Genomic DNA, 19,694 nt, shown 5'->3' on the forward strand with positions numbered 1-19,694 from the left:
TGATTTGGAAGATGGGAAGCCCATAAAATGGTGAGGGAAGGCAGGGGCTGGAATACACATCACATGCCACCATGGCATATAGCAGGTGGAGGACAGGTCTCATGCCCAGAGGCCAATTCAGCCACCTAAGTGGCCAATTACAGGCCTCTTCTCGCTGCTGCAGACCTTTCACCAGTGAGGGGGTGGGTCTTCTGCCATAAGGGGAGACTAGCTGATTAAAGCTTGGAAGCTTCTCTGTGATCTCTGGAGGAGACCCACCTAATCAGGCACTCTCATCGTTGCCACGAAGGCAATGGCTGTCAACATGGCAACAACACTATTGCCCTCACCAACTCCTGAACCCATCATCAAGGGGGCATGCCTGACTGGCCTTGGCAACCCTCAGACCTCACTCACTGATTCCTCACATTCATGGTGTTGTCTATGCTAGGTGCAGTCCTAGCAGTGGCCAATTAGCTGCCAGATGGCTGAAAAAATGCAGCTGTGGATTCCACAAACTGCCCACACAGAGTTTTCATCAGCTTTCAGACCCGGGCCTTCACTGCTCTACAAAACTCCAACTCAATAACTGAAAAATCTACTTTTCATCAATTTAAAATTTTCCTTTATCAGCTTTCATGTTTAGTTCAAAATGTATACAAATGCAAGATAAGGACATTCCACAACATAGCAAAATGAGGACATGAAAGCATTTAAACACTAGGATTAGAATTTTAAATCAAAGGCATAGAGAGGCTGGTGGCCAATATAAGTGGAGGGGCGGAGAGTGACTGGTCAGGATATAGGTATCAGATGTGGATGAGTTGAACTTTACAGAAGGTGAATGAGGGGGGTGCAGAGAGAAGAAAATTGGAATTGTCAAGTGTGAAGGCTTCAGTGGCAGAAGGGCTAAGCAGGGGAAAAGGCAGGCAACTTTATGAAGGTGGAAGTACGCTGTCTTAGTGATGAGTATATAGGGTTGGAAGCTCAAAGGGATGTTGAAAAGGAAAATGAGATCTGGTTCAATCTGAAACTATGGCAGAGAGGTGGATGGAATCAGTGATGGAGGGTGGAGTTCATGGACTTGACGCAGCAAATGCACTACATTACTGTCCAATCTGGATGATTAAATCTCTCCAAAAGGCAGTTTCTAATGAATGTTATGTAACATCCTGGGAGGGAGCTGTAAATTCTAAGTTCAGAGAAATCTCAACTACAACCAGTGCAGATCAAATTGCTCATACATGCCTATATTCTAACTGTTCAAGGCAGACAGCAACCCCCGCCCCCACCCCCCACTCCATTAACTGTGTTGCTCTTATTCTCTGAACCGTGCTTGTTGCTTGTGAGGGTGAGCATTGCTCATGTCGCCTTAAAATGTAACTGTTTTAAGTACCTGTACAGTTATTGTATATTTTTTTTAAAAAAACTATTGGTTTGAAGAACAATGGAACAATTTTGCTAAGAATTATTCTGCATGTTTACCTTTGAAATGTATTTAATTTTCCACGGTGTCAGCATATTATTATTCCAGACACAAAGGAACAAAATACAGTACTTGGAAAGTGATTGACTACAAAATGTAAAATCAACACCCGTAATCATTATTGTGACAAATTATATTTTCTGGTTCCTTCGCAGAGCTATTATATGTAACAATAAATATCTAATGGAAGGTGAGTGCTTCTGGAAACCATCCAGCCTTTTGTTTTTGTAACTGGAGGACTCATCCATCACACTTACACAAACCTTTTACTTAAAGTAAACCATCATGCTGGAAAATAGTCAAATTGACCCCCCAACACAAAGACATGATTATGCATTGATCTATGCTCCATGTAACTTAATATGAGCATGAAAAAAAATCACTGCCAGATCTAATTAGAATCTATATTTAATATCAGAGAATGCCTGCAGTGATCTGAGATCCCGGCGACTTACAACCATCTGCATGGGGCCAATTTAAATCATTTTGAAGTGACATTAATAAATGACAAATAAACGCTAGTGATCTATATGGTTTGAGTGAAAAGGTCTTTCAAAGTTCACTGAAAATTTCATTCCTAAAAAATGATATTCAGTGATAATAATTCCTGTCTTGTCACAACTGATGGTAAAAATAGAAAACCTAATCATCTATAAATATTGAAAACCATTACAGGATTCAGAATATGGCATACGCTGATTTGTAAGGACAAGAGAGAATGAATGAACTTTGGCTCATCTAAATAGTGAGTTGATTACAAAACTGTAAAATTAGAGAGTCAAACTCCAGCAACATTCTACATCAAGAATCAGCTAGGGACTTTGTGGAGTTTTTGGAGTCTAGAACAGGCCACAGGATGTGCCAAACTAGAAAGGGGCAGGATGTACACACACAAGCTGAGAAAAGTCCAGTAGCATCTAACAACAGGGAGCAATGGAGGCCAAAGAAAAAAATATTCTAGCAGTCAAACAGTTGGCCTTTCAAAAAAATAGTCTGATTAGACACCCAATATTGGGCCTCAGGCCTACCTGTTCTGCCCCATGAATTGGCAGCTAATTTCTAACTTTTTGTAGTTTCAACAGCTGATATTATGTTTGAAGGTTAAACAGCTGAGGTCACAGATAGAGGATTTTTTGTCAGTATTTCATCATTATCTCAAATTTATTGTTTTTATATTTAATTATATATATTTTATTATAAATATATATATTTAATTATATATATTTTATATATAAAGTCCAATTTTGCTGATTTACAGGACCAATCCACATTTATGTGGTTTATTAATTGTTTCAAAAATAAACTATTTCAATTTCACACAACATATATTTGAAGGCCTACCAGAGAATATTCAGTATAGCACAAGTAGTGAGTCCTCCAGTGACAGCTCGGCGGAACCACATTACCTTACACAAGAAAAGAAACAGAACGTTTTATTTCCTGCAAAATTAAGTACAAGAACACTCAGCAACAACAAAACAAGTGCATTAAGTCTTAAAGTAACAGAAGATCAATAATTTGCAGCCATGCATAACATTTATGTTATGTTGTTGTCACCAATGGATGATGCTTGAATTCAAACACACAAATCTTTATCCTAAAGATGTGAGTATAATGGTACTACAGGGTTACATCTTGCATACTGACGATAGAAATTATAATGCAATATAAAATGCAACTTAAACATGAATAAAGGAATAGTCATTTCTTATTTATCATGTCAGCATATTTCTTTGCAACAAAGGAAGTTTCTGGTGTTTAGAAAGTCAATCTTTCCTACTATCAGTCATCAGTTTACAGTCACAAGTCATGTTCTGTGTGATTTTCTGATACTTTTACATTTTTGTTTTAAATTAGTGTCACGTTTTCCTGGCTGAGATATCTCACTTTCAATATTATATGACAGCCAAAAGAAACTCATTTTACATGTGATAAATATACTTGGAGGTCAGAATTTCCAAACTACAAACAAGTGAGTTAGCAATATGTACAATAAGAGACTGCTGGCTATTATATAACAAATGTCCAGAAAATATATTTAAATAAACTTAATTCCTACCTGGGACCTGTTTTGTGAAATCTCAGAAAATAACATTGGCATCACATTTACAATGCCTCCTGGGGGGAAAGAAACATGAAATGTATTAAAAAAATACTGGTTTATGTTGGTCGAGTACAAAGCAGAGCATTCATTCAGATACCAGAGCAATGAATATCCATGGATTCCATAGAATTAATTTAAATTAAGTATTGAAGTAAAACTATCGACTTATGGAGATAATTTTTATTATTGTTGCTATCAACTTTAAGTGCCTGCGCCTGATGGAGATAGCATAGCAGTCTGAAAATAATGTTGGGAGACTTACCACTCCATTAGCATTGGCACACTGGCCACTGCCACCATAAGTGGAGTCCTGTGAAGGGTGACAGGAGCCCTTGCCTGTACATGCTATTGGTCACTTGTTATATGCAACTCACGGTCCTATGATGTACATTGGACACAATTGCAACTTTAAGGTACAAATAGGTGCAGCTTGTGCAGCTGACGTTCTGTCCATTTATTCTGGCATTGAATGGCCTAACCAACAATCCTTAAAGGAAGGCCACTCCAAAGATGGCCCAACAATTTTTTACAATTATTTTTGCGGGGTCAGGAGGTGCAGGTTTTGGTCTAATTTCCTGTTGGCCGTGCACAGCCCCATTGGGTATCACCTCCTGCTATTCTCCAATTGCTGCTCTGTTCTGCATAGGTGTTGGCTGATTTCTGCCCATCCCAATTGGAGAGCTGCCTCAGAGTGCTGGCTAGATGTAAATGAGATCTGGTCTCTTTGTAGTTCAGGCCTCATGGCAGTTCCAATGGGCAGGTGCTGGGCATAATCCACCTATCAACTGCCCATTGCATGGATAAACTGACAACTAAGGTCCCATGGCTCTCAGCAAGATTTGTTTTGAATGTTTTTATCTAACATTTTAAGATAAGACTCTTTTGTCATTTTAATGATGTAATTTGTAAATAAAATAGTCTGAACATTTCTTTGAGCTTAATTTACAATTGCTTTTTCTGAGAAAACATTAAAACACAAACATTTGAAAACTTAATTAACACAGTAATAAAACTTTGGCACATTGAATTTGAAAACACAGGCAAGCCCATGCTTCATCATTTATTTAAATATTTAATATTTGAACATATATTTTCTATAGACTATTTGTTTTTGGTCCGGGGAAATTTTAGTTTTGTCTTTTTTCCTCATAACAAAACATGCTAATCACAAGATGGCTTATGATTTCTTAGTTTGTGAATGTTAAATTCAAGTACAAGTTTTTCTTCACAAGTTGTATAATATGAACTGGTTTGCACCAAATGTATGCTTTACTAACTATGAGGAGAATAAATTCCTAATTTCTTCCTATCCCTATATACCAAAATGATATATATGTAATTTATTAAAAATCTTGGGTGCAATTTTATATGGAGTTGGTGGCCCCACCTGGACTTAAATGTCAGGGGCAAGCCCACAACCGAATGGTTGGAAAGCACCAAGTAGATTTTCTGGCTGTCAGGCCATTAACTAGCTCAGGGTGAGACTTCTGTCCTTATCTGGGAGGAATTCCCACCTTCAAAGACTGCTGGCCAATCACTGCTGGCAGGTCTTGATGAGGTAGGTGGCGGGCATAGATTGAGGGCAAAATTTTCTGCCTGCCGGGCGGGCGGGCCCGACCCAATCTCCGGTGGGCAGGGAGCCGATCCCCGCTGGAGAAGCGGGGCCGCACCGCCATTTTACGTGGGTGGGCCAATTAGGGGGGGGGGGGAATTCCCCATAAGCAAGAGTGCGCTCTTTTGCACATGTGCATGAAAAAGCGTACATCTCCCTGAGGCTAAGTGCTGCCTCAGGGAGATCGCTGACAGTTTTAAAAACGTTAAAAATAGAAAAAAAAAATCCTTAACATGTCCCCTCATGTGACAATGTCACAAGAGATGGGACATGTTCATAAATTACACTAAAACTTTTTAAATCCCTACATGAAACCTCATCCCGCCGGTGGATGAGGTTTCATGTTTTTCCAGTTCCTGCCAGGGCTCCTGGTCTGCCTGCCATCCTTAATGCTGGATGGGCAGATCCTTTAATTGTTTCAATGATCCTGTCAATGGCCTTAATTGGCCATTTACAGGTTGGCAGGCCCGCAGCTGATTTTGCTGTGCCCCCGCCTTCCTGAAAATTTAAATGGGGCGGGATGACGTGTGCATTGGCGAGTGGGCCCTGCCCCCTGCTCGCTGATGGCAAAATTCATCCCTGAGAGTGCAAAGGGGTAACTCACAAGGGTGAATAGTACCACGGGGTAGGGGTGGAGGGGGGCCTCCGTTGGGACTAGAGTGCCCGAACAGGAAGGACTCCTGATCTCCCACAAGCAGCCTGCAACAAGACCGCTTGGATTCAGGTAATGACTCAACAGAGTGGACAGGTTTCAACAAGAAACAACTAAACTTTATTACAGAGAGATTCTCAGGTGCTAAACACTTGATCAGGACTCTTGTCAGGAAGTCCCAGCCTCCCCCACCCCCCGGATTGCCCGCACTTAGGGCTCACAGGTTGGAGACTTAACAGAACATCATGCAACCCCTGAGAGACAACAGAAGGGGCTATACCCACAGTTACCACAATTCACCTAGTGGTTTGGTGACAGGCATGGCACCTCCACAACCACCTGATTTAACTTTTGCCCCCTCCCCTACCTCACAACAGACTCCCAGACTGTTTCTGGAAGGGGAGTGGTGGTGGGAAATTCCACCATTTATGTTTGCATGCATTTCCCATCTACAAAACCTTACTTCCTGTTGTCATGATCCTGTTGCATTTTCATGTCACCTTTTGCCATTCTAATTCTTATATCGACATTTATAACAGCAACTGCCTATAAATGAATGCGTGTTGTGATGTAATTTTACACTCGTGCCACTGGATAGTTCAGTTTTGCATCTTCCTATTCCTCATTATCCACTGTGGTGAAAATCTCATGCTTCCACCATTCCCTACTCTCCAACCCAAAATGCCCTAAATTTTACCATTTAGCTTAAAATAATATGAAACTTTGCATAACAACATCTTGCAATTACGTAACACCTTGAGCACAGGAAAGCATCATGGGGCACAATCAAGAAAACTGTACGGCAAGCCAAAGCAGGAGATATTGGAGTGTTGACCAAAGTTTGGTTAGTGGATGAACTTTGAGAGTGGAGAGGGAGGTGGAGAAGCAGAGGGATTTAGGGGGGATTATTATATGGTTAACATGTCATTTTCACTGCATGAGCAGGATCTAGCAGAACAAATCGTTCACCCATGATAGAACCTGTTGGATTTTCACTCCATTGAAATAAACGGAATCAAAATTGGGTGGGTGCTATAACAGATCACTGCCCAGCTGGTGAAGAAGAAAACTTATCCCATTCAATATACCTTATGGGTGGAATTTTCCAATCCCGCCCGCCACTAGGATCATCTGGCCCCGCCGAAAGTCAACGGATTTTAGCTGGGCTGGCAAATCTCCTCCAGCTGGTCAGCCACGATGGGGCTGGAAAAGCCCGGCCCATGACTTCAAAATGGAGACAGAATTTGTTACTTCAAAATAGGGACCAAATTATGTCCATGTGCTTTGGCCCAATAATATTCTACTCTCTAAACCAGCATCAGTTGAAAACTACATTCAGTCTAGAAATTGGTGAGTGCAGTGTCACAGGGGATCAGTCACTATTATACATTAAAAACAGCAAGTCACCTCAAAGTACTGGTGCAGGTACTATACCGTCAGGTGGTAATGGAAATGTAATGCTAAGTGACAGACAGCAAACAGTGGGATGCCAAATGACATTACATAACATATCCAACATGCCCGCTCAGTCACCCCAAATCCGTCCATATAAATATAATGATTCTCCAATCAAACTGCCAGACAAAGACAGAACATGTTAACAGAAGCTACAAACACAAAAAGTGGTAATCAGAACGAACAGAATTTTAATTCTGAAAAACGAAAAGCTTTTCAGCTTTTTAAAGTGGACTTGGGTTGGCAAAAGAAATGCAACAACACAGCAGTAGAGAAAACATAAATAAGGAAGCATTGTCTAATCAAATTCAGTGCAATAGAAGACTGAACCAGTGTTGAAGACTTGTTTGTACTTTGAAATTGTGAATCCTCTATGCAAACAAGAAGCAGTTAAGTCAGCACCAGTTTAAAATCATGAAAACGATGGGGAAACAATTAATCGGGGAATTTCACAGCCTACACCAGGACAGATTCTCCTCCCATTATATCACTTCATTGAAATCAACGTAAGAGAGGAGAAGCAGTCATATTGTATTTAAAGCCTAAACCCATGGAACAAACAGCTGGTTCCCACATTTTACTTTCACTCCATTGAAATAAATGGAATCAGAAAACAGTGCACAAACACAAAATAAACAAAAATACCTTTCCTCGACTGAGAGCGCATGGTATCCCGTCCCTTCCATGAGAACTGTCACACTGCGTGACACACATTTTCACACTAAACTCAAAGTAGGAACTCCCCTGGAATAAGCAGAAATCCCTCCCATTCACTGACAGAAAGCATAGACCACCCCACCCCCACAAGAAAAAAGTCAGTGAACCACCTCACTTTCAATTAAGCAGAAATATGATTCCCCACCTTCGATCTCTGAACACAAGGAAATGCATCAGTTCTTCCATACTCAGCAACAATAGGCTATGGACAACATCACACATTGAATTAATTAAAGTTCTTCCCCTACCCCAGTGTGCAAAAACAGAGGTGTTCACCCTCTCCTACTGAGCAGAAATCAATGCATCCTCTCACTAATAAAAGTGCTGTCAGCAAATCTCCATGCCGCACTGGAGAGAATTCTGGATCATAACTCCTCCGTCTTCACACTTGCACTTAACAGAAATTGAAACAATGGGTTGAATATTACAAAGGTCGGAAGGGTTGGGGAGTGGGGGGGAGAGGCTGCGAAATGCTCCACGCCGGCCAGACCCACCACCATAAGGCTCTGCAGACTTCTGCCCCTCATGTGAGGCCCACACTCAGCTTTTTTTTTGTGGGTGGCTTGTTCTAGGGCTCCACTGGGGACCTCGGCGGAACATCTCAATCCTCTGCTCATAAATGTATTTGAGAGGTTACCGATGCCCTATTCAGTAAAGCACACAATTCCATCCCGTTCTCTCTGGATGATGCCAGAGCAGGGGGTTTGCAGCGATCTCCGGCTTCCCACAAGTACAGGGTGCCATTGATTGCACATGTGGCATTAAGACTCCCTGGCAGCAGCCATTATGATTCATTAATAGAAAAGGATTCCACTCTCAAAGGCAGCTGATCTGTAACCACCAAAAGCAGATTATGCAGGTCTGTGCGAGCTCGCATGACTCTCACATCTTGAGTCACTTGCAGGTCCACAGACCTTCGAGGGCCCTAAGCACATTCAGGGTTGGCTCATCGGTGACAAAGGCTATCCCAAAAGACGTAGCTAATGATGGCCTTTTGGTGGACACAAAGTGCTTCAAGGAGAGGTACAATGTGGTTCATTCTGCAATACGCTCCTTGATTGAGCAGACAATGGGCATGCTAAAGATGTGTTTCTGATGTCTGCACCAGATGGGCAGCATTCTCTGTTACTCTCCCCAGAGGGTGCCTGCATCATCATGGTTGCTGCACTCTACTCAACCTGGTGCCCCAAAGGGGGGATGAGTTGCCAGATAGAGAAGCAACATGTCTCCTTCAATGAGGACATCACGAGGGATGAGCTCCATGAAGGTGAGGATGTTGAGGCCCCGGAGGAAGAGGCCATAGCACAGGCCAGATGTGCCCGTGAGATCCTTATAGTCACAAGGTTCCAGGATGATGATGACAAATAGTTCATACGAGCCTTTTTGACCTGTGCCCTCCATGCAGGTTTGACATTAACACCTTCTTTGCTATCCTCAGCATCTCAATGAACGACATCAATCTCAGAATGAGTAATCACAATCTTGCATGACAATGGCCTCATCCTTGGAAGGAAAGGTAGCCTCTGGAGCATGTGGCTTTTTGGTTATGGGATAAGAAATCTACCAGCCCGCAAAATGAAGTAAGTAGACATGGGACAGTCTTTACAAGCATCGTGCCAACATTTCACTGCCTGTGGCAGTCTTCAAGAGGCAGGAGCAACACTGCAAGCCTCAGTGCACTGATGGCAGTATGCCTGGAGCATTGCAAGGCACCTCAAGGGAGTCAATCATCAATCCTTGATTCTCACGTGAACATCTGAAGACTGATCTGAATCCAGACTGTGGCATCTCTCCGCAGGCCATTCCTCATGCAAGAATAATGTCCTGGCCTCAGCCTCATACTGAGTCCCCAGAATGAGATTGTTCTTTAGGATGCAGTGATCTGTCACTCTCAGTCATGGATGCGAGCCTGAGAGTCAGCTCACTTTGTGTGCACAGAGAGAGTGCAGCTGAGGAACTGAGTGCATCCCTGAGAGTTTGGTGAGGTTTAGGTAGGAGGCATTTGTTTCCTTATGCTTTTTCTACCTATCTCACCCTGTAGGAATTGGTTCTTACTCTACTATAGGGAAAGGAGCTAGCTGTTTGTTATCTGGTAAGTAGTTAAGGACTGCTCCAGTCCTAAGGTTTAAAATAGTATACAAACTGGTGGTAAAGTTAATAAAATATATAAAAAAGCAACATAAATAAGTGAATAATATAATAAAGTAACTAATTAAAACACGTTGAGGATGTATGGACAGATGAAGTGGCAAGGCTGCAGCATGTGGAAGCTCCTGGATGCTGGTGTGAATCAGGGCAAACACGTCTGCACTAAGTGCTTGCAGCTGGAGGAGCTTCAGCTCATAGTCATTGAGCTGGAGTCTAAGCTATAGATGCTGCGACATATCAGGGAGGGGGAAAGTTACCTAGATGTTTTGTACCAGGACACAGTCTGGTACAAAAGTATAATAATTCTCATAATATTATTCAGGTTTATTGTAAAGTAGCTTATGGGTGTAAGTGTAGATGGTTCTGTCAGTGTGATTTAATTACATTGGAGCCACGTAGACTGCAAGCTTGAAATTATCAAAAGAAATTAGGGGAAAAATTTCCCCCCAATTTGGGGGTGGGGGGAGGAGAGAACTGTGGGAACGGGCGCGCCTCCAATCAGAGGCATGCTGCCATTTTATATGGGCAGGCTAATTAAGGCTTGCCCTGCATGACATCTGCCAGGAAGTGCTATGCGGCTTCCTGTGCGGACGGGGTGTGGGGGAGGGGGATTCCCTCAGCCGAGAGTATGCTCTTTCGAGCATGTGCGCAAAAGAGCGCACTGATCTCCCTGAGGCTAAGTGCTGTCTCAGGGAGATCAGTTCCAAATTAAAAATTGTTAAACAAATGATAGAAAGATTTCCCTGACATGTCCCCTCATATGACACTGTCACAAGTTGGGACATGTCCATAACTTTTATTGAAACCTTTATTAAAAATTTAAATACCCTCACGAAACCTCACCCCGCCCATGGATGAGATTTCATGCTTTTTCTGAAGCCTGCCAGAGCTCCTGGTCCATTAATGATGTTAATTACTTTCTCAATGGCCTCAATAGGCAGCTGACTCGGCTGTGGCCCTGCCCACCTGACAATGGAAATGATGCGGGGTGACATCAGGAGTTCCACCTGACGTTGTCCTGCATCATTTTACACGTCAGCGAGCGGGCCCCACCCCTGCTCGGCAACTGGAAGATCCTGCCCTAGGTGTAGAAGTGTACTTGAAATGTTAATGAGTAAACATGTATGCTGTCTTAGCATATAAACTGTGAAGGAAATTTGCACTTTAGATAGGTGAAGGAGTTGCTTGGATTTCAAATGATTATTAAATGTTTACAACTAGCCAGATAAGCAAGGCCAAGCAGTGTGTTCATTGTTCCCAAAAGTTGCTGACAATATTGACAACATGGAAGTTTTTATATATTGAGACAAGCATATTTCTAAAGACATATGGAACAATGTAATTTACAGATTAAAGAGAGAGAAATATATATCAAGGAGAATGAAAGACGATGTTGTGGGGGGGGGGGCATGTAAGATCTAACAGGGGTATGCTGTTTCAGGAATCCTCCAACCATTTGTGAATAAGTCTGCTGTGTCCAGTAACTAAAGTTGGAGAAAAGCGTTTGGGAATTTCACTGTCAAGTGGGTACTGTGGTAACTTACTGGCTTTCTTTTTAAATTTAAAATATATTTTGGATTGTTGCCTTAAATGGGGTGCGTAATTGGGAGTCAGGTTAATTAGGAATTTTAGGATTTGTTATAGTATTAAGTAATTGTAGTTTTATGTGTGTGCTTAAAAACTTTTCTTTTGTTAATAAATATTTAAATGTAATTTTTTAAATCTCTAAATGTCTTCGTGGACTCATTACTTCTGAATTCAGTGCACACATTTTGTAATAAATACAAATTGTAAAACCATTGGAACAACGTGGCCAAAGTTCCCTTGTTGATTTGGTCCACCTTACACACACCATCTGCCACGTTATAACAAAGTCACACCATTTAGGATAGGGTCTTCTGATTTGGTCAGTGGTCGGGAACAAGAGGATGTGACTCCAAATGAGGCAGATAAGGGGACCTGGAGGACAGGAGTGTAGGAGTGTCAGCCTCTGCTATTGTCCAATAGATTTGAGGTTCTCTTGGCTTGTTTGGATGAGTGTGGGCCTGCAAGATGGATGAACAAACTGAGCATGACACCGTGGTACAGAAGGCCATTCAATTGGGGGGATGGGGGAAGCAAAAAAGGAATGTGGTGGTAGTCGCAGACAGTGAGGGGGATCAACACTATTCTCTGCAGCAAAGAGCGAGAGTCCAGGCGGCTGTGTTGCCTGCCCGGTGCCAGGGTTTGGGACATCTGCTCAGGGCTGGAGAGGAACTTGCAGTGGGAGGGGGAAGATCTAATTGTCGTGGTCCATGTAGGTACAAACAACATAGGCAGAACTAGGGAAGAAGTTCTGCAAAGAGAATATGAGGAGCTAGGCAATAAATGACTCTCTGACTCCCTAAAGCCTGTCCACCATCCAGAAGACACAAGTCAGGAGTGTGATAGAATACTCTCCACTTGCCTGGATGAGTGTAACTCCAATAATACTCAAGCTTGACACCACGCAGGACAAAACAGCTTGCTTGATTGGCACCCCATCCACAAATATTCACTACCTCCATCATGGACGCACAGTAGCAGCAGTATGTACCATTTACAAGATGCACTGCAGAAATTCACCAAAGCTCCTTCAACAACAACTTCCTAGATCATAACCACTACCATCTAGAAGGACAGGGGCAGAGACACATGGGAACACCACCACCTGGAAGTTCTCCTCCAAGCCACTCATCATCCTGACTTGGAAATATATCGTCGTTCCTTCACTGTCACTAGGTCAAAATCCTCCCTAACAGAACTGTGGGAACACCTACTCCACATGGACTTCATTGATTCAAGACGGCAGCTCCCCACCACCTTCTCACAGGCAATTAGGGATGGGCAATAAATGCTGGCCTAAAAGGTAATGCTCACAACCCATGAATGAATAGAAAAAATTAAAAAGCAGACCTCAAAGGTTATAATCTCTGGATTATTACATGAGACACATGCAAATTAGCATAGGGTACATAAAATTAGAGAGATTAATATGTAGCTCAAAGACTGGTGTGGGAGAAGTGGGTTCTGGTTTGTGGGGCACTGGCACCAGTACTAGGGAAAGTGGGAGCTGTACCATTGGGACAGTCTACACCTGAACCATTCTGGGACCAGTGTTCTTGCAAACTGCATAACTAGGGGAGTAGAAAGAGTTTTAAATTAAATAGTGGAGGAAAAGGATCAAGTATGGGCAGATTTGGTATATCAAAGAGTAGAGACAAGGGAAGTGAGGAAGGTATTAATAAGGGAAATAATAAACAGACTGTAACAGGAATGGACAGGGAGTACATGTCTAAGAGTAAGTTGACAGATAAGGCTAGAGGCTACAAAAATAATAAAAGGACAAAACATAAGGCTCTGATTCTGAATGCATGTAGCATCTGAAACAAAACAGCTGAACCAATAATGAAAATAGAGATTAATAAGTATGATCTAATAGTCGTTACAGAGACATGATTGCAGGATGGCATAGATTGGGACCTGAATATTGAAGTATATGAGACTTTTGGGAATGCTAGGAAGTGAGGAAAAGGTGGATGTATGGTTCTGGTAATTAAAGACAACATTAGCTCAATAGAGAGGCTTGACCTAAATTCAGGAAACCAGGAAATAGAAGAGGTTTGGGTAGAGATGAGGAATGATAAAGGCAAGCAGTCACTTATGGAGTGGTGTACAGGCCCCCTAACAGTAATCACACGGTAGGACAGGGTTTCAAAGAAGAAATTGTGTGAGCTTGTCAGAAAATTATGGCGATTATCGTGGGGGATTTTAATCTACATAGAGACTGCAATAATCAGATGGGCAAGTTAGCGTCGATGACAAACTCATAGAATGTTTTCAGATTAATTTCCTAGATTAGCACGTTCTGGAGCCAATCAGGGTGCAGACTTTACTAGATCTGGTACTGTGCAATGAGATGGGATTAATTAATGACCTCATTATGAAGGTTCCCCTAGATAACAGTGATTATAATATGATTGAATTTTACATTCAGCTTGAGGGAGAGAAGAGTGGATCGAAGATTAGTATTTAAGGGCAATTATAAGAGCATGAAAGCAGGGCTAGCAAAAGTGAACTGGCAATTTAGGTTAAGGGGTAGGTCAATAGAGATGCAGTGACAGATATTTAAGGAGATATTTCAGAATACACGGAATAGATACATTCCAATGAGAAAGAAAAATTCCAAGGGGAGGACCTACCATCTGTGGTTAACTAAAGTAGCTAAAGATAGTATCAAACTTAAAGAGAAAGCATATAATTGCACAATGATAGGTGGCAGGTCAGAAGATTGTACAGAATATAAAAAACATCAAAGTATTACTAAAAGGTTAACAAGGAGGGAAGGAAGCTAGCTAGAAATATAAAGGCAGATAGTAAGAGTTTCTATGGGTAGTTAAAATAGAGTTAACAAAGTGAGTACTGGTTTGATAGAAAATGAGTCTGGGGAGTTAGTAATGGAAAATAAGGAAATGGCAGATGAATTGAACAGGTATTTCACATTGGTCTTCACTATAGAGGGTACAAGTAACATCCCAGAACTGGCTGTAAGTCAGGAAATGGCAGAGAGGGAGGAACTCAAGAAAATTACAATCACCAGGGAAGTGATACTGAGTAAATTGTTGGAACTGTCATCATGGCCACAGATCCTATTCCTGAATTACTTATGGATATATTGAACTTTTAAGTAAGGCATGTGTTTTTTGAAAAAAGGACATACAAACAAAAGCTAGCAGAGACTGTAAGGTAACCATTTGCTGGAAAATTGCTATGTGGATTACCTGACCAACTAGTTCAGAGAGAACAGAATGTCACACCAAAAATATGTGATACAGCCTACTTCAGACAGAGGCACTTCAAAGGAAAAGGTACAAATTGAACTGTAATCTCCTGTGGTTGTCGAGTTATTGGAAAATTACCATCTTGGCCGAAACCCAGTTGTATCCCAGACTGTGAACATGGATGGAGTTGAAAAGAAAACAGATCTGGGTGAAAGGCATGTTTGATTTTTTCCTTCTAGGAATACACAAGGAAAGCGGTTTAAAAAAGCCAACTGCAACCTTAGTTCCGTGTACTAGTCTGGTGTGTGTGTGCTGTGAAGGTCACAGCTGAAGAACACAAACTGGACATCTCTGTGCTTGGAGATTTAAAAAAAAATTCTTTCTCTCTGATTGCTGGAAGCAAGTCACAAGCAAAGACAGTCAAAAAGAAAACAGGAAAACTCCTTTCAGCTAACCTGTAGAACCAAGAATCTCCAACCCAACTACTCAAATGTCAAAGTCAGTGCTATCTAAATCACCCCAACTTAACAGTTGCAATGTTTCTCCATCTACCACTCACGGACAAGCCAAAGGACTGATTTGTATATTTTTAAAAACTTTTATTTTTGGACTCAATTTCTCATTTCTAATCTGTGTGTATGTGTGCTGCGTTTTTATTATTTTTCCTCCAGTTTAGTAACTAATAAACTCTCTCTTTTGTTGAGACAGCCTGGTTAAATTGGCTCCTTTTAAAGCATAAATACATTTGGACTGGGAAAGGGTATCCACGAGGGAATTCTTTTAAATTAACCCTGTTTCGACCAACTGAGGGGCTTGAATGAAAAAAGGGAGCCAATTCAACCCTCCTCACTCAGGAGCATAATAATTTGGGGTACCTCATCCGGGTTCATAACAAATTGGGAGAACCTCGCCCAGGGACAGGTCATAACACGGACATGTCTCTGGGTCCTAGTGTCTTAAAACAAGTGGCTAGTGAGATAGTTGATGCATTGATTTTAATTTTCCAATATTCACTAGATTTGGGGAAGGTTCCATTAGATTGGAAAATAGCTAATGTAAATCCTCTATTCAAAGGGAGGGAGACAGAAAGCAGGATGCTATAGGCCAGTTAGCTTAAAATCTTTCATAGGGAAAATGTTAGAAGCTATTATTAAAGACATTATAACAGGGAACTTAGAAAAATTCAAGGTGATCAGGCAGAGCCAACTGGCAGAGTCAATATGCCACAAAGGTCAGCCGCAGCCCTAAAATAAACTTGAGGTGAAGAAATTTGGGGTCACGGTCACCTTCAGTGCTATCAGCAGGGCCTGTTGATGGGTGGTTCTAGGGGCCAATTCATCATTCAGGAGGGCTCAGAGGTCAGTTACTATTTCCCTGGACAACGAAAGTCTCCTCCTGCACTCTAACATCTCCAGGTAATTGAGCTGTTGCAGTACACACGGTGCTCAGGGTATTCTTGGTGCCTTCTCCTCCTTGGAGCTGGCTGTTGTGGTTATGCCTTTTGCTGCCTGGGGACCCTCCCTCATGGCGCATGAGGCTGCTTCTGCAGCTGTTCTTCCTGAATTGCCTGTAACCATGAGGGGGCTGCACCCATGTCCAGTGGCAGAATTCCTTTCGTTATTCGAGCCTGACTGAATGGACTGATGCTCTGCTGATGGCAGAATTTTGCCCAGGCTCTGTTTTTTCAAGGGCCGCACCCCTGCTTCCACCCTCCCTAGTGCAAATCCAGGGCCTTCCCTGAGATTTTCTGGTCGAATTACTGCACAGGTTTTCTTACATGCACAATTTTCAGGACTTTCCCACTTTTGAGAGGCTTCCACTGTGTTCCGGGCTTCGTTGAGCTGGCATGGTTTATGGAGCCTTCTGAAGCCTGCACACCTCCCTCAAAATAGCAAAATGACTGCTTCAGCAGTTTTTTCAATGGCACTCCCATCATCCCTTGCTATGAATGCCAGATCAAGACCCAACTCCATCCCCATGCCAATGAAAATGGCCAGTGCCAGAAATGGAATGGGAATTCCCCAGGACCCGCCGCCTTTTTTGTCCCATCTTACATGATTCAGCCCTGCAATGGGACAGAAAAATCTGGTCCTTAGCGTCAGTACAAAATTCACCTGCTGTCGGAATGAAAGATTTGGGATAGATTAACTCCTGGGCCCCTTTTTAATGCTGACAGCCAACTTCCCATCCACTGCGGTCAAGGGGAGATATCTTCTTCTTTTTCAAGGCAGTCATTACCTGCCACTTGTCAGCCCAAATCTGGATGCTACAGACCTCCTGATCTAGGTTGGAAAGAGCTGTTTCAGTACAAGGGAAGCTCTGAATGGAGTTAAACATCAAAATTGTCAACCAACCAACAATTCTGAACTTATGAAGGAGGGAGGGTCATTGATAATGCAGCTGAAGATTGTCATGTTCAGGGTGCTTCTCTGAACAACTCCAGCAGTGATGTCCACAACTGACCTGTGACAACCAGAGTCATTTTCCAGTCACTTAAGGGTTTTCTCTTTGACACTATTGCCTTTGGGTTTTCTAGGTTTCCAGTTTAGTTTTTTCTGGCATCAATATTTTACTCAGCTTCAGTGAACAGCTTTATAAACAATTATAATATAAGAAAGCGTTTCAATAATAATCTTCATCAGAACTAATCTCTAAGTTACCAAGATAATCATCTGCTGCAGTTCTAAAAGCTGGCGCTTCCTTTTTTAAGCTAGGCACAACTGATTATATTTGATTGAGAAAACATAGTCTGGATATTTTAATACGACTCATCTCCATGGGCCACTAATGAACTGTCTGAGTGAAGCTTAAATTTCAACTTAATTTTAATTATCTTCAACCTTGCTGCCATTCACTCTATTTAAAGGGGATTGAACTCTAAAGAGAATGGAGAATCTTTTCAAAATAAAAGTCCTTTACTTCCTAATTTTCCTTTCAGGGAAGACTAAGACTATCTTATAAAATATAATCTTCAATATCTCCCACTTTAACCAAAGATCCCAAAGATCCGTGAACAATGGATTCTGCTGCTTTGGATGACCAATACATTCATTGGTGCTGTCCAAATGTGATCCTGCACAAGTCTGCAGGGTATCTTGGAGGGTGACACGTTTGCATGGGTTTGGTTGACAAAAGACAACTTGGGATGCTTCTTTAGTGCCAGGAAACTGGGGAAGGATAGGTTGCTCAATCTTTCCACCCTACAGCCTTGCCATCATTCCAACTGATTTCAAAACAAGGGAGTTGATCCAGGAAATACTTAAAATTCCATTTTGATTCCTTACCAGGCCTGGGCCTGACTGGTGGGACCCACAAGTGCCCTCATTGTGGAAAGTATGCCTCATATTCAAGGTCTGTCAGCTGTTTCTGAAATGCTGGACCTTTACAAAAACTCTCCCCCAGCCTTTCAATTATCTTGGAAGATGCATCACTTACGAAAGAAATTAGAAGCCGAAACAAATAAGAGAGCCGAGGAACTGCTATCTTGCCGAGGGATATCAAGGAAGGAATTCATAATTCACATCTGTACATCTCTGTACAAATTCTGATTGACGTGTAGTCTATCACCGAGAACATGGCCACTTCAGAGCCATCTGTAATACAGGATTCCTTGGTTGAGATTTAACTTTCGTTACAAATGTTTTCACTGGGGCTCTAACAACTTGGGTTCCAAACTAAAAGCAATATGTCTTTTCTGGAATTGACATGATGGGTATCAGATAACACTGGATATAAACAATCTCAATGCTTCCCAGTAGTTTTCTCCCACGCAGTTTGGGACCATGGTGACGAAATGATTTCCAGCTGTGTCATTCTTTTCTCTTTTACAGCGTAAGACAGCACATGTAAATGATAATTTACAGGTCAAAGCCATCAATGATTTATACATTGAGCTGCCCGGTCAGTATCCACTTCTTCCTTCTTTTTGTCTGCCAAATTGACACTGCACCTCCTAGTCCTCTTGTTTTATGGCTATTCTATTTTGGGTAAGGATTCTGTGCATTAAAGGACAAGTTCAGATGATCTGGGAGACCCTCTCAGAGCTATTGTCCAGGTTGTCCTCCTCCCTTCCAAACTGTAGAATCTTATTTGATGTATTGATGCAACAAAGATTGATTGATTTGGCAGTATTTGAATTTGGCACTATTCAATTCTGGCATTCAAACCTGCTGGCCAGATTCAGAGAGGGATGTAGGACTTGCTCCCAGAGAGCACCATTGCTGAATTGACACAATGATTTTGAGAGTTTATGGTGCATGTAGCTTCAAAATGATGAAGCAGTTTAATATTTAGTTACCTGCAGCATCCTTCACAATAGCTTTCACATTTCATTAGTAAGAGTGTGCTGCTTTTTGAAACTGTTTTTTTATGGTTGGAGAATAGCCATAGGTTATGTCCCTGTGATACCTATCTTCATATTGAAATGTACTCTAACATTAGATTCTTTTTTCCCTGAGAGCTGACAATGAGTTAGATTGGCTTACCTTTGCATCTGAAATAATTTATTTCCACTGTTTCTCTAAACAACCTAAACTTCATTCTGTGACTGATTTCTTTGAGGTTGTTTTATTTCATTCTCTGAACAGTTGGAAATCAATTAACTGAAATTACGCATTGTTATTAAGAACGGTAGGGATTCCACTGTCTATTCAGCTATGCATGAAATTAGCAAATTATTAGGTCTTCTGGATAATTTGAGCAGAATTGTCATTAAATTTAAATGTCAGACGCATTAATTAAAT

The 19,694-nt window shown here is 41.7% G+C and overlaps 1 protein-coding gene across 4 annotated transcripts in view; it reads right to left on the reverse strand.

Moving 5' to 3' along the window:
- The window catches only part of si:ch211-51h4.2, a 432,821-nt gene that overhangs the window by 179,133 nt on the left and 233,994 nt on the right, over positions 1–19,694 (reverse strand). For all 4 annotated transcript variants that reach the window (XM_041210942.1, XM_041210945.1, XM_041210934.1 and 1 more), the window contains 2 exons: positions 3,525–3,583; positions 2,807–2,871 (listed from right to left, as the gene is read on the reverse strand). In XM_041210942.1, the coding sequence (XP_041066876.1) occupies positions 2,807–2,871; positions 3,525–3,583 (124 nt within the window). The remainder of the gene's footprint in view (positions 1–2,806; positions 2,872–3,524; positions 3,584–19,694) is intronic.

The sequence above is a fragment of the Carcharodon carcharias genome, chromosome 2 (genome assembly GCF_017639515.1).
Source record: "Carcharodon carcharias isolate sCarCar2 chromosome 2, sCarCar2.pri, whole genome shotgun sequence".
In the NCBI taxonomy this organism is placed as follows: Eukaryota; Metazoa; Chordata; class Chondrichthyes; order Lamniformes; family Lamnidae; genus Carcharodon; species Carcharodon carcharias.